The following is a 14,831-nucleotide window of genomic DNA, read 5'->3' as shown; positions in this document are numbered from 1 at the left end:
TCCCTTCCCTTCCCTCTTCCCTTCCCTTCCCTTCCCTTCCCTTCCCTTCCCTTCCCTTCCCTCCCCTCCCCTTCCCTTCATTTCTGTGTATGTGTGTTTGCCTATGTGTGTATACCAGGCACATGCAGCATCCTTAGGGGCCTGAAGAGGGTGTCGGATCCCCTAGAATTGGTGTTAGAGACAGTTGGGAGCTACCCAGTGTGGCTGCTAGTGTGATCTGGGTTCTTTGTAAGAACAGCAATCAGTCTTGACCATTGAGGCATCTCTCTGGTCCTTCAGCATGCTTTCTTATACTATCCAGGACCACCCGTCCTGAGGTGGCATTGCTCTCCCACATCAATAATCACTAATCAAAGAAATTTCATTAAGGGTTGCCTAGAAGCCAATGTGCTGGAGGCTTGACACTGTAGCTTATGTCAAGTTGACAGGAATAAACCCAAGGCTGCTCACTCCTGATTAACTGGATTGTCACTGTATTCCATGTGGGACCATAGTAATGTTAATTCTTTATTTCAGAGCCATCATCAATCACTTTAATCCCAAAATTGAGTCCTATGCTGCTGTGAATCACATATCTCAACTGTCGGAGGAACAGGTAAGCCACTGCTCTCCCCAGAATGACCTCGCTGGTGGGATCAGGAAGCTCTTTCTAGTAATGGGACTCTGTTACCAAGCTTTGAGCACAGGAAGGGGTAGGGTGGTCAGACCAGGCTGGTGAGAAGAGTTGGTGCGAGATTGCTTGTTGATTCTTTGAACCTAGTAATACCTCCTTCCTTTGTGCCATCTGAAGGGTTTGTTTAGTTGTATAAAGTATGAGGTGAAGCTTCCTGGGTCGCTGTCTTAGAGCAGGTGATGGGACATTCATTGTCACGCTCTCAGGCACAGTGATTGTGATTTCTGAAAGTCAGACATGTCCACGTGATGGTGCATACCTGTAATCGCAGCACTTGGAAGGTGAAAGCAGGAGTTAGAGGTATCCTTGTTATACAGTGAGTCCAGCAACAGCTTGTACTGCATGCCACCTTGTCTTAAAACTCCAACAAACCAAACAAAAGTAAGACCTGATAACTTAGAAATGAACATAAATTCCAGCCACATGAAAACCTTGAGTTCAGCTTAACATGAAGGTATTTGGCTCATTAGAGCATGAGCTTTAATTGAGAGCTCATTGAGATGGGTTTTCATTAGTGACTGTGTTCTCTTTGCCTTGAACAGTTATTTCTGGGCAGGTTTGAGTTGAGGATGCAGATAGCTTTGTACATTTGTCTTCTTGAGGCTGGTGTGATTTCCCCTTCTCAGTCTGCACTTGTGCTCAGCTCTACACCATGTAAAAGTGCAGATGGAATTCAGCATGGCATGGAGTTGAGTCCTGTTTCATCTGAGCTCTCTCTCTCTCTCTCTCTCTCTCTCTCTCTCTCTCTCTCTCTCTCTCCCTCTCTGTCTAAATAAGAGTCTTTATTAGAGTATAGCTTGATAAGTGTATAGCTTTATATAAAGCTGCTGCTACAAAGAAAAAAGACATAAAACCAGGCTCATATAGCCTATGTTGGGTGTATGATTTTAGCTTGTGTATATGGCTAAATTCCCTGTGTAGCTGAGGACTACCTTTCAGCTCCTGGCCCCTGCCTTTACCTCCCAGTGCAGGAATGCCCCGCCTTGCTCTTTCATTTGAGGCTTTCGAGGCTTATATGCTGCTGAGGTGATGTCTTATTTGGGTAAAGCGCTTGCTGCCCAAGCATGGGAGCCTGAGCTCAGCCCCCAGCGCACACATACAAAAGCGAGGCGTGCCTGTAACTCCAGCATCAAAAAGGCAGAGGTGTGTGGGTTCTCGGAGCCTGCTAGCTAGGCAGTCTAGTTAAACAGGTGACCTCTAAGTTCAGTCAAAGACCCCCGAGACACACACACACACACACACACACACACACTTACATACCTGAATCTCCTTTTTTGCATTTCATCCTTCTTCTAAGTTGGAAAAGCCAAGGAATAAATTCCAAACCTTGTATTTTCTGGTCTCCTTTTCTTGCCAGTGCATCCTTGTAGCACTTCTGAGTTTCTTAACTGACAGGACCAGCTAGCAGCTATTTGTGACCATGTATTCCAGTGTTCTTGAAAGGTATTCAGTTCACCCAGTGAGGCAGCAGGCAAGCTTTTTTTAACAGAGCCTTCTCAGTTCTCCCCGCAGCAGCTCTCTGCAGCCAGGTGAATGGAACTCTATTGATGGATCTGTCAGTTGTTTCCTGTTCAATATTTGTTCTCTTTTGTGACGCCGGCTGTGTGACTCCATCCTCACACTTAACAAGCTGCCTTTGTAACTGGCTTTCATCCTCTCTTTCCTCTGCCTGTGGAGCAGAGCAGACTCCTGTCCCTTTGCTGTTGGAGCTGTCGATGTCATTTTCCTGCAGAACTCTGTGTAGTCTGTTCTGTGTGCTAGGGAAGGACATGGTCCTCCTACCACTGTAAGCTTTGGGTAGCCTGAAAGCCACATGCAGCAGCTGGGGAGGAGGTAGCAGCCACCAGCCAATGATAATTTAAAACAAAACAAAACAAAACAAGACAAAAACCATGTGGTGCATGAGAAAATCAGAAAAGGGAAAATTGACAAGCTGTCTCCTCATCCTCTTTCACCTCCACTCAAGGTTTAAAGTGATGCTAGAAAGTGGTCCTTGGATCCACAAGCCAGAAGCGAGGAAAGGAACTCAGGTTATTCAAAGATAGGGAAGAGGGCTGCGGATGGATAGGTGCCTGTGAGTGTTTATCTAGCACTATGAAGTGCTGATTCATTCCCCAGCACAGCCAACAAGGAGGGGTCCTCGGTGATCTATTTACTGTGTGACAGTTACATGCTGTGACAGAATTCAGGGCAGTGAGGGTCACTGGTGACAAGTCCACGTGGAATCTCTGCAGTCATGGTTATTGTGCGCTCGATCTCCTCTAACAGTACTGTTGCCCCAGCACTCTGCTCTCAGAACGGTGGTTTCTCTTCCCCAACTGCCTCTGAAGGCTTCTAAAGGAAGGCCCTTTTCCTCCCTCCCCGTCCCTGCCTCCCCCCTCCCTCCTGCTCCCGATCCCCCTCCCCCTCCCCCTTCCTCTCTGTAGCAACAGCAAGTGCACTTGTATTTTGTCAGGTTAGAGGTATTTGACTATCTTGCCTGTCTCCAACATGTGGAGTTCTTCCCTCCTGTTACTCATGGACTTTAATCCTAATGTCACAAAGTCGAAAGGATTTACAGCTTCCCAAAGAGCTGGCTTTCAGGGCCATGAGGCCCTGCAGCTGTTAGCAGCTACATTGGGGGGCGGGGGGCCCAAAACAAAACAGGATTTTAATCTCTAGTAGATTCTAAAGTACTTCTAAGATAAAACCTAAAGCCTGTTAATAGGCATTAGCTGGGATTTATAGCATTTAATAAGTTAGGCAGACAGGACAGGCTCTTTGTTAGCTCTGCCTGCCAGCTTTCCATTTTGTTCCTAGAAAAGATTTGTGAATTCTTTTTTGGGTGATGGAAACAGGGTTTTTCTCTGTGAAAGTCTTGGCTGTCCTGGAATTCGATTTGTAGACCAGGCTGGCTTCACAGAAACCTGCCTCCCTCTGCCTGTGGAGTACTGGGATAAATCCTTTTTTTAAAAATACAGGGTTAGCCTAGTCTAACCTGGGACTCATTGTGTAGCCCAGGCTGGACTTCAGCTCACAGAATCCTCTTGCTTCAGCCTCCCAGGTGCTGGCATTAGAGACAGGAGGCCACCATCGCCACCTAGTTTTGTGAGGATTTTTGAAGATTTATTTATTTTTATAAGTTTAAATGTTTCATACATACTAGGCATTGTAGAACATTGTTGTAGTCCCTGCTGGGTGTAATGGTATCCTCCTTTAATACCAGAGGCAGGTAGATATCTGAATTTGAGGCCTGCCTGGTCTACACGGTGGTGAATTCTAGGACAGCCAGAGCAACGTAACAAGACCCTGTCTCAAACAAAAACAAACAAAAGGGAGTGTGCTACCACTAGTGAGACTATGAGGATAGTTATTCCTAGAACAGCTGGAGAAAAGTTTACTCTCCAGGCTTATTGTCTACCCTCAACTGAGATTTAGCTCCTGTCTCTCTCCAGTGGAGCTCCGTAGTAAACATTCATGCTTACCTCGTAGAAACTGGAATTCCTTGGTCAAGGAATAAGAATCTTGAAAAGGATAAATCTACGATGATGTCACTGTTCTTCATGCCTGTAATCCCAGCATGCAGGTGGATGGTGGTTCAAGGTCAGCCCAGGCTGTAGAGTGAGACCCTGTCGTAATGCACGTCAGCAGAACAACTTTGTGACTTGAAGAGGTTTGCGTGGGCTTTGAGTCTTTTCTTTCTCAAGACTACTTTCCTTGGTATTCATTTCTAGAACGCGGTCCTAGGACACAGAAAGAGCAGCTTCAGACCACTGGCCTTTTAATGAGTTGTCTGTTCCTCACTACTGCCCTGGCCCCAGTTTTCATTCCCATAGGTAGCTGAGTCAAACAGCCTATGTCTCCTTGGAACATTTCAGGGACTACTTTATCTGTACTAAATAAATGTGGGTTGAAGGCATATAATGGAAGCCCCTTCCTCCTGTACTGCAGGGGTTCACACATTTAGTTAAGCAAGTGTTCTGCGATTGAGCTACATTCCCCAGACCCCCTTTCTAGTTTTTATCTTGATAGAGTCTTACTAATTTGCTCAGACTGTTCTTTAACTTGCTGTGTAGCCCAGGCAAGCTGCAGGCCTCCTGGCGCCTGGGTGTACATGCCTGTGCTGGCAGATCCCACTGATGTTTATGAAAAGTCCTTGGGGGCTGGAGAGATGGCTCTGACTGCTCTTCCAGAGGATCCAAGTTCAACACTTACCTCACAACTATCTGTAACTCCAGTTCTAGGGGATCCTGTACCCTTTTCTGGCCTCTGTGGTTAGCAGGCTGTCATGTGGTACATATATGCAGGCAAAACACCCATACGTATAAAATAAGATAATTTCAAAGAGAGAGACTACAGCTGATGTTACACCATCAGCTGTTTTGTTTTGCAGGGCTCTGCAGTTGTCCTGTGCTCAATAGACAGAGAGGAAAGAAGAGCTTAACTCAAAAGAGGAAGGATACGGTTAGATAATAGAGAGGCATAAATTGGAAAATAATACTCAAAACTCGGACCTGAACGAGTCAGGAAGAATGGAGAACTCCAGAGCTTTTGAATGTCATGTCCTTGGGTCACAAAACGGTCTGAAGCTTTGTGGGACATAATAGCTCTAATCCCAGCACTTGGGAGGCAGAGGCAGGCAGAACTCTGTGAGTTTGAGGCCAGCCTGATTTCTACCCCACCCACCAAAAATAATCCAACTCAATTAGGCTGCCTACCACAGCCATGTGGTCCTTTACCTTTTTTCTAAAAAACAGATTTATTTATTTTTATGCATATGAGTATGCTGTAGGTGTACAGATGATTGTGAGCCTTCATGTGGTTGTTGGGAATTGTATTTAAGACTTCTGCTCGCTCCGGTAGGCCCACTTGCTTCAGTCAACTCTGCTCACTCAGTCCCGAAGATTTATTTATTATTATACATAAGTACACTGTAGCTGTCTTCAGACACACCAAAAGAAGGCATCAGATCTCATTACAGGAGGTTGCGAGCCACCATTTTGCTGGGATTTGAACTCAGGACCTCTGGAAGAACAGTCTCAGTGCTCTTAACCGCTGAGCCATCTCTCCAGTTCCCCCCCCCCCCCGGTCCTTTACCTTTAATCTGAGTCTTGCCCTTGCTCTTTCTGTTCCATGTGTGTCCTCATGGAGACTCCTCATGGAATATCACCTGCCTCCTGGCGACTTTCTTCTCCTCCTGGTCCCTCCATTTGGTCTCCCCACACCTTCTCCCTTCCCACCTTCCCCTCTGGTCAACATGGGACTCTCGGATAGGTGCCTGTCCTTTCTTGCCCAACCATAGGCTGATAGTTCTTGATTAACCAATCAGAGATAATGGGAGAACATTCTTTACACAAAGCAGCTACAGGAGATGGCTCGGGGATCGTGACAGTGCCAACGTCTAGACTGTAACCAGGTCTCTGAGCACAGAAGTCAGCACCCGAGTACACAGTGCACAAGATACAGCCCCACCTTTAATTTGTTTTTCTTTTTAACACTGCTTAAACTGTAGCATGCACTACATAACTGTGACGAGTTTGACTCACAGAGACCCACCTGCCTCTGCTCCTGATTACTGTGCTTACGCGTATACACCACCATATCCAGAGTCTCTTCCTAATTATTTGCTTTTAATTTGGTCACAGACACTTATTAAGGGCCTATTGAATCCAAGCATGTGGTGAGGCCTGATGGACAAACAGTTTTGTTTTTTTTTTTTTTTTGAAATTGCAGTAACAACATTTGCTATCCTAACCCTTTCCCAGGTTTGGAACGGTTTACTTAATAATGTATGCATTGTTGTGCCCCAGCCCTTTAAGCCATTTCCATCCTGCAGAACTGCAGCTCTGTCCTCTGAACAACTCCCCGTTCCTCTCCGCCTGCTACCTTGGCAACCATCATCCTACTTTCTGTTTCTAAGGGTAGAGAAACCTATCTTGAAGCTTTACTTTCACCCCAGTGGCCCAGAGCTTACTAAAAATTCCTCTGCATACAAAGTTATAGATTTTCTGAGACAATCTTAAGGGTTGGGATATAGCTCAGAGTGTGGGGCTTTGCCTAGCATACTGGAGACTCCTGGTTTAATTTCCCAGTGCACCCCTACAAAGAAAGAATGCTTAGGAGAAAGACATTCTGTTGGGGCCCACGGTGTTATAGACCCTAGGCTGATGCAGTCAGACCCTCTAGTTTCTATGATAGGAATTGTTACTGGTTAGTATTATGACATAATCAAAATTTGTTGTTTTAGATTTATTTACTTTTTTTTTTTTAGTGTTTTTTAGTGTATGTATGCCTGATCACCACAATCCTGCATTGTTTTTTTTTAGTGTTTTTTAGTGTATGTATGCCTGATCACCACAATCCTGCATTGTTTTTTTTAGTGTTTTTTAGTGTATGTATGCCTGATCACCACAATCCTGCATTGTTTTTTGAGTCAAGGTTTCATATAGTCCAGGTTAGCCCAGAACTAACTTCCTTGTAACTGAGAGTGACCATGAGTTTGTGAAATTCCTGTCTCCAACTTCCAAAATTCTGGGATTATAGGTGTGAGCCAGCTGTGTTAGCAGTCTTTGCTGAGGTTTGAATTCCTATTTTCTTAAGTTTCTACTTTACCTACAGCTTTGAATTTTGGATCCATATATAAAATTTTGGATCCATATATAAAGTTGTATAAGATACTTTTTACATGTATGTATGCCCATACTACATGTGTGCACATTGTGTGGGGCCGTGTATGTGTACTTGGTCAGGGTTTGTCCCTCCCTTCTGCCATATAGGCGTGGAGGGTTCAAGTGGTCAGGCTTGGTGGCAAGTGTTTATATCGGCTGAGCCATCTTGACAGCCCATAAACATTTTTAAAAGCATGATTACAAGCAGAGCAGCCTGAAAGCTGCTAAGTATTACTTCAGTAAAGTCTGTAAGTACGCCAGTTTCTCCTGATCCTAAGAGCTATTACAGAACTGCGAAGGGTGGAGAATGGCTTCGCAATTAAGAACACTTGCCGCTCTTGCAAATCAGAACCCACACGGGGCAGCTCACAGACACCGCCATGTGCAGGATACACATATATACTTGCCATTACTCACAGATACATATAAAATAAAAATGAATCTTAAAAACTACAAATGACTGCTAGGTATGTAGAAATCCAAATGATACCTGCCTTTTTTCACTTTCTTGTTGTTTGGGGTTTTTTGGTTTTTTGTTTTGTTTTATTTTTTTGATGCAACCCTGGAACTCCCCACGTAGCCCAGGCTGGCCTCGAACTAGTGACTATACTCTTACCTCAGCCTCCTAGGTGCTAGAATTAGAAGTTTGACCCACCAGGCCCAGCCTAGTTTATTTCCAGTGGGAAATGAAATGTTACTAAGAGGGGAGCCCACTTTGTGTGGCACTGTGTCTTTATACTCTGTGTGAGAAAACCTTCTCAGAAAAAGCTTGGTGGAAGCCTCAGAACTGAAGGGCCCCTGAGGAGAACCAGGCCTGATGTTTCATCGTCAGAGTTGTTCTACCCCTTGGTGTGTTGTGTGAGTGTGTAACAGCTTCTGTGGGTGTGAGCAGTGGAGAGGACTGATGTGTGTGCTTTGGTGTGAAGTTCCTACCATGGTAAGAGATGAAGCCCGTTGTTCCTATCAGGATTTTCTAGGCAGGAAGTTCCTATGGTTCACTGCTGTAGAAACTCTCCCTGGCCAGGCAAGGTTGAGCACACCTTTAATCCCAGCACTGGGAGGCAGAGGCAGAAGGCCAGCTTGGTCTATACAGAGAGTGGGCAGTGTTACTTTGTTGCCCCCAAAACAAAACTAAAGTAAACTAAAAAGAATGTCCCAGTGCACTTCTGCCCTTTAGACAGGGTGCTTGGCTTGCGGCCTCTGAGCAGCAAACTCCCAGGTGCCCCTGTGCTGTTCTCCCCTCTTAGAACAAGGCAGCCTTGGCAGAAGGCACATGTTCACGATGGAAGACTCCCACAGTAGCCATAACTCAGCTGCCTGTGCTTGACAGCGTGCTTTTCTACAACAGCCTGTAGCTATTGTTTTCTACAACTCTCTGTAGCCATGAGTGTGGGTTGCTGTGGAAACTCTGGCTGAGGGAGACATGTGACCCCAACGCTAGCTGTCCTACCCTGCCTGCCTTGCCACCTTTATTTGTGTCCTGGCATTTCCGTTGACTTGTTGGGTGGAGTTGTTAGTTCACTGAATTCATTCCCTTAGCAAGAAAGACACAGTCGGCTGGAAGGGTGGCTCCTGCGTGCTGCCCGCCTATCCCCATAGGCGTATTGAGAAGCCCACAGCAGAAAGCCAGCTCCTGGGGTGGATGTCTCAGCTGGACCAGGGAGTTGGCTCTACCAGCAGAGACCTGTGTAGGAGAGGGAGTAGCTTGGATTTAAAACAGATGCAAATACACAGAGGACAGGAACACTTTATAATTATTGAGGGAACACTTTTGTATGGATTATTTACCTTATTTTATATCAAATATTAGGGATAGACATAATTATTATTTTCTAGGTGAGAACATTACAAAGAACTGACTTGTTCAGGGCTATAAATGTAGCTAGACCGGCTTTCTCTAGAGTCTAAGTGTGTCTGTTTTGTCAGGCTGAGATATGTATGGCAACTCGAGTCTGTCAGATAGGCTGAAGGAACAGGTAAGCCAGGGCTATGAAGGCAAGAAGCAGGAGAGTTGTGGGGTTAGACCTGTCCCTGGGAGGTGACCAGAAGTCTTAGACACAAGATACACAGTACCAATCCATGTAGAGTTTGCTTGCCACAAATATCTGTGTAGAGGGTCCCAACGTGGTGTGACAACTTCATAAATGAAATGAATCCCTTTATTCCAAACAGATATCCTAAGAAAGCTTTTCTCCAAACCAAAGGGGCTTGGTGACTTTTTAGGAACACTTTTAGTCACTCAGTAGATTTTTTATATATTCACAATTTTTTTACACTAAAGTTTAATCACAAAGAAAAATAAAAAAAAAAAAAAGGAAAAAGGAAGAAAGAAAAAATACAATAAATAAATAAATAAATAAAGTTTAATCACCCCTTTAGGAATTCACTTTGTATCTAAAGAGGACCTTGAATGTCTGGTTTTTCTGCCTCCACTTTGTTGCATGCCCTAATTACAAGGAATGTGCTACCCAGCATACCTCCTTTCTGTGATACTAGGAATCTAACCCAGGGCTCCGCAAGCTGGCCAAGCATTCTACTGACTAAATCTCTACCCAGCCTCTTAACCTCTGTGATGGGTCTGTTTCATTCAGGTCTAGTCAGGTTGCACAGCCAGGCTTGCTGACCGGCAGAGGCCACGTCCTGGTGCAGCGGTTTGTTCTTTGTGTCTGCTGCTATCACACGATTCTTCACTGCAGGAGAACTTTGAAATGACCACCACATAAATGTCTGGTCTTCCTCAGTGTGGCAGCTATGAAGCCACTTTGACAGTGTGTGGAAGGAACAGTGCTAGAGAGTGGCAGTAGGCACTGAGGACCTTGTCATCCTCAGGATCACAGCGGAGCAGTCCTGCTTCCTTCATGTGCACTGAAGGGTCTCCCTCGGGTTGCTCTGGGTAGAGCAGGAATGCTCAGGAGCACTAACGTCTTTACAGAGGGCTATCTACAGCCACTTCCTTCCTTCATTTGATGTGTGGGAAGATTGTTTTAGCTCCACTGCCATCTCTCCTAGGAAGTTCTTTAAAGACCTCTTAGAGAGATGTGTGAAGCGCCTGGTTTGCCACTGGTTGGCAATAGTAGCAGAGGCTAGAAGTACCCTTATGCAAAGTCGTGTCTCTGTTAAAGTTGTATTGACCTGAAGTATTCTTGCCCTTATTACTTTGTGTGGATGAGAGTTTGCCTGTATGTATGCCTGAGCACCATGGGTAGTCCTGTCGCCCATAGAGGCCAGAAAAAAAAGGATGGACCCTTGGAACTGGAGTTACAGATGGTTTGGAGCCAGCATTCGGGTGCTGGGAGGTAAACCTGGGTCCTCTGCAAGAGCGGCTGAGCAATCTCTCCAGCTGGAAATAGTTCCAGGAACCATAACAGTATATTGATTTTCATAACAATTGTGATCATGTGATCATTTCAATCTGAATAACCCACTCAGCTAAAAGGGACACTGAGCATAGCTCACACATAGGATTCTGTTAGGGGTAGGAGGTAAGTGAGGCCCTGACACGGAAACAGAGAATGGTGAGTTAGAGCCAGAAAAGGCTGGCCTCAAACCTTATCTATCACCGAAGCTGGCCTTGAAATCCTGCCTAGTCGTCCGGCTCCCCCTCCTTCCACATGCTGTGCCGGGATTGGAAGCCGTGTGTGCCGCTGTGCCTGGTGACAGATGATGATTCTTCAGCTCCTCTCCCAGAGCCCATGTTTCCAAGGAAGGGGCCTCAGGTGGGGGTTGAGACACGTCTGTCTGTTGGCTGGATCTGGACAGCATGTAAAGAAGGCCTGATGGCTGAGGTCTGATGTTTCCTCCGTTCCGTTACCTTGGCACCCTTAGGTATGATGAGGTGCCTTGCGTATACAGAGCATGGGTCTGAATGTGTTGGACATGTAATTAGTACAAAGAAAAGCTTCACAGGGCTGTCTATGGATTCAGCCAAATAAAGGGAGGTGGTATGGCTGCCCAGGGAAATTAAGGAAGGTCACTGTCACCAATCCTTTACCCAAGTGGCAGCCTTGTACTAATCACCCACTGTGAGGTTCATTATCTGGTCCACCTTGCTGAAGGGCAGGTACAGCCTGTCACATCAATAAGTCTCAAGGCATTAGAAAGCCCATTGGTAGCAGCCTTGGAAGGCAGAGACCAACTGTGAGACCTGGGCAGCTTAAATTGGTTTTAAAATTGAGTTTGTTCCTGAAGTACAGGAGATGAAAATGGAGAGGGAGGAAGAAAAGCAAAACAACAAACTTGTGCATATTGTACACAGGCGGATGCAGGCAGAAAGCTGTTCCCTTTCAAACAGACAGTTTCTCAGAAAGCCGAGGGGCTGGCTTCCACCCTTAGAAGCCCTGTTTCCAAGCAAGTCATAGTAAATGGTAGTTCCCTAGGTGAAAATCAAGTTATCTCAGATAGAAAGTCACTTAAGTACCGAGTGGAAGGACAAATACTCAGCCACAGGCTGGCTTTGTGCCGGTTGCCGCTTGTTGCTTGTTTGGCTCTTGGCTTTGGGTTTGGTTGATGTTTGTTTGTTTGGTTTTTTTTTAATCCTTTTTTTTTTAAAGATTTTTATTTATTTGTTTTTGTAAGTATACTGTCACTGTCTTCAGATACACCAGAAAAGGACATCGAATCCTATTATAGATGGTTATGAGCCACCATATGGTTCCTGGGAATTGAACTCAGGACCTCTGGAAGAGCATGAGCCATCTCTCCAGCCCCTTGTTTGTTTGTTTTGTTTTGCTTTGTTTTGTTTTTCGAGACAGGGTTTCTCTGTATAGCTCAGGCTGTCCTGGAACTCACTTTGTAGACCAGGCTGGCCTCGAACTCAGAAATCCACCTGCCTCTGCCTCCCAAGTGCTGAGATTAAAGGTGTGTGCCACCACTGCCCGGCTTGGGTTTGGTTGGTTTTTGTTGTTGTTTTGTTTGTTTGTTTTGTGCATATGGGTTACATACATATGTGTGTGTGTGTGTGTGTGTGTGGTTTTTCCTCTCTGTTCCTTTCTTTCCTTTTTCAGCCATTTTGAGCTCTATAGTACTCGGAAAAAGAACACGCTCTTCCCTCTGAAGGAGACTCGGAGGAACTGCTTTGGTCTGAGACTCCCTGCTTCAGAGCCTCTGTGGTACCAGACAGGAAATCTGTGCCTGCCTGGGCTGACTCTTGCCCGCTCTCTTCTGTGTGGAGAGTACAGAAGTACTTGCTGTACCAGGCTAGGACTACACAAACTCCAAAACTGCGTCTGCCCCAGAAGCACAATGCGCAGCGTGGCTGGTTTTGGATAGTTGTCTCTGGAGATGAGACAGGACTCAATGGGTGGACAGCACTGGCTTTAACTGCTGTGCTCCTTCTGCATCCCCTTCCCAAGTGCTGTGAGTACAGACATGTGCCACCATGCCCAGCTTAAGCCTCCCCCACTTCATTGCCGTAATACCAGTGAGGCAGAGGCAAGATTCAGGAGTTCTGCCGGGTGGTGGTGGCGGCGGCGGCGGCTGCACACGCCTTTAATCCCATCACTTGGGAGGCAGAGGCAGGTGGATTTCTGAGTTCGAGACCAGCCTGGTCTACAGAGTGAGTTCCAGGACAGCCAGGGCTACACAGAGAAACCCTGTCTCGAAAAAACAAACGAGACCAGCCTGTCTACAAAGTGAGTTCCAGGACAGCCAGGGCTATACAGAGAAACCCTGTCTCAAAAAAAAAAAAAAAAAAAAAAAANAGTCAGGAGTTCTGAGTCACTCTTTGCTACATAACAAGTTCAAGGACATCCTGTATACATCTTTACCTATTCCTAGTTGCAAACGTTTTCAACTTTTATTTTCTCCTATAATTTTCTTAAATTACATTTGTTTAGCCTGACAGTGGTGGTGCATGCCTTTAATCCCAGTGTAGCTGGTCTTTGCTACTTCGTGGGTTCTTTTTTATCTCTTCCTCAACCCCTTGTTTCACCCGCCTCTCACTAGACAGGAGAAAAAGAAGGATTGGGGGTGGGGAGAGAGAGAGAGAGATCGCTGAATCTAATTTTTTCTTCTTTGCTGCTTTGTGGATTCTTTTTCTCACCCTAGCCCCCCCCCCCCACACACACACACACCCCATTTCTCCTCCTATTACTAGATAGAGAAAGAAGGATACGGGAGAGAAAGAGAGAAGCCTGATTGTACTTTCTTCTTATTTCTTCTTTGCTTATAGCTGGGTTTTGCTGCTTTGTGGATTCTTCTTTTTGCAATCCTTTATTCCCCTGGTTTCATTTCCTCTCAGGAGATAGGAAAGAAAGAAGGAGAGGGGGGAGGAAGGGAGAGAGGGAGGGAGGGAGGTAAGGAGGGAGGAAGAAAGAGGAGAGAGAGAGAGATCCTTGAATCTAATGTCTTCTTGTTTCTTCTTTGACCATGGCTAGTAGCAAACCCTAACGAATCCCCCTGAGTGACCCTTGGGGCTCTCACATTATATACACCCTGACAAGTTCCCAGATTTCAAACATCACACAATCGCAGAAACTATCTGCAGCTGGCAAAACTATGCCTCCACTAGAGCACAGAGGTAAAGCGTAGTCAGCTGCTGCCGACAGTCTGAAGCAGCCCCCCATCCCACACCTGGGATTAAAATGAAACATATTCTTAAACCATTTCTGTGGATCTTTCTAAGAAACCAAAATTCCAGAATTATCACTACATTTCCTTCATGTTAAGGCATTAGTTATGCTGTGTGCAAATATAAACATATTTTCAATGAACTTTTCAGGACAGTGGGCAAGGTTTACAGGAGACCTCTCCTGCTCAGTTCTGATCTTTATCTGTTTTAAGAATATCCACAGCTTTTCATTTCCTGTCGATAGATGTATAAGCAAATCTGTGTTGACAACATAAAACTTTTGTTGGCTTTCATTCTAGTCTTAACACATCTGCCAGGTCCCCAAGGCCATTTCCTGACACTAAGAAATGGCCTTGACTCTTGGGGATCTGCATTCCTGAACTGAGCTTGGCCTTTTCCCGCATCACATACGCACCCAGGGAAGCCTAGGCGCTCTTTCTGTTTGAGAGTTAGGAAAACCACTGAACCTAAAAACAGCTAATTCACTTTTCCAGTGCCAAGTACTGTATTTCTTGCAGTTGTTTGGTCACAGTCTCTTGAAGCACCAGGCTTTTTGGTATCAGGGACCTGGTGCTATACCTTGACCTATTATTATATTAGCATGGTATGTATACATTGGAACCAATATCAGTCATATCCCTTTTCCATTCACTTGTCAGCACTGTTCACACTTTCAATGGTCCAATAACCTTTTTACATTGGTATTTGCACTTTCATAATCCAAGATCTCTATCAACACTTGTCTTGCATCAAGGTCTGATATGGCTTTGTTCACAGCTGAGATTAATCATTGTAAGAAAATCAGTGGGGGGCTGGTGAGATGGCTCAGTGGGTAAGAGCACCCGACTGCTCTTCCGAAGGTCAGGAGTTCAAATCCCAGCAACCACATGGTGGCTCACAACCATCCTTAACTAGATCTGGCTCCCTCTTCTGGAGTGTCTGA

General features: G+C 45.5%; 1 protein-coding gene across 1 annotated transcript in view; it reads left to right on the top strand.

The window, feature by feature from the left end:
• Positions 1-14,831, top strand: part of Armh3 (armadillo like helical domain containing 3) — a 181,922-nt gene that overhangs the window by 150,592 nt on the left and 16,499 nt on the right. Inside the window, exon 24 of the mRNA XM_021151523.2 lies at positions 517-595. Coding sequence (XP_021007182.1) covers positions 517-595 — 79 coding nt within the window. The remainder of the gene's footprint in view (positions 1-516; positions 596-14,831) is intronic.

The sequence above is a fragment of the Mus caroli genome, chromosome 19, assembly GCF_900094665.2.
Source record: "Mus caroli chromosome 19, CAROLI_EIJ_v1.1, whole genome shotgun sequence".
Lineage (NCBI taxonomy): Eukaryota > Metazoa > Chordata > Mammalia > Rodentia > Muridae > Mus > Mus caroli.
The sequence above is the reverse complement of the archived record's forward strand: the minus strand, read 5'-3'. Positions and strand labels throughout refer to the sequence as shown.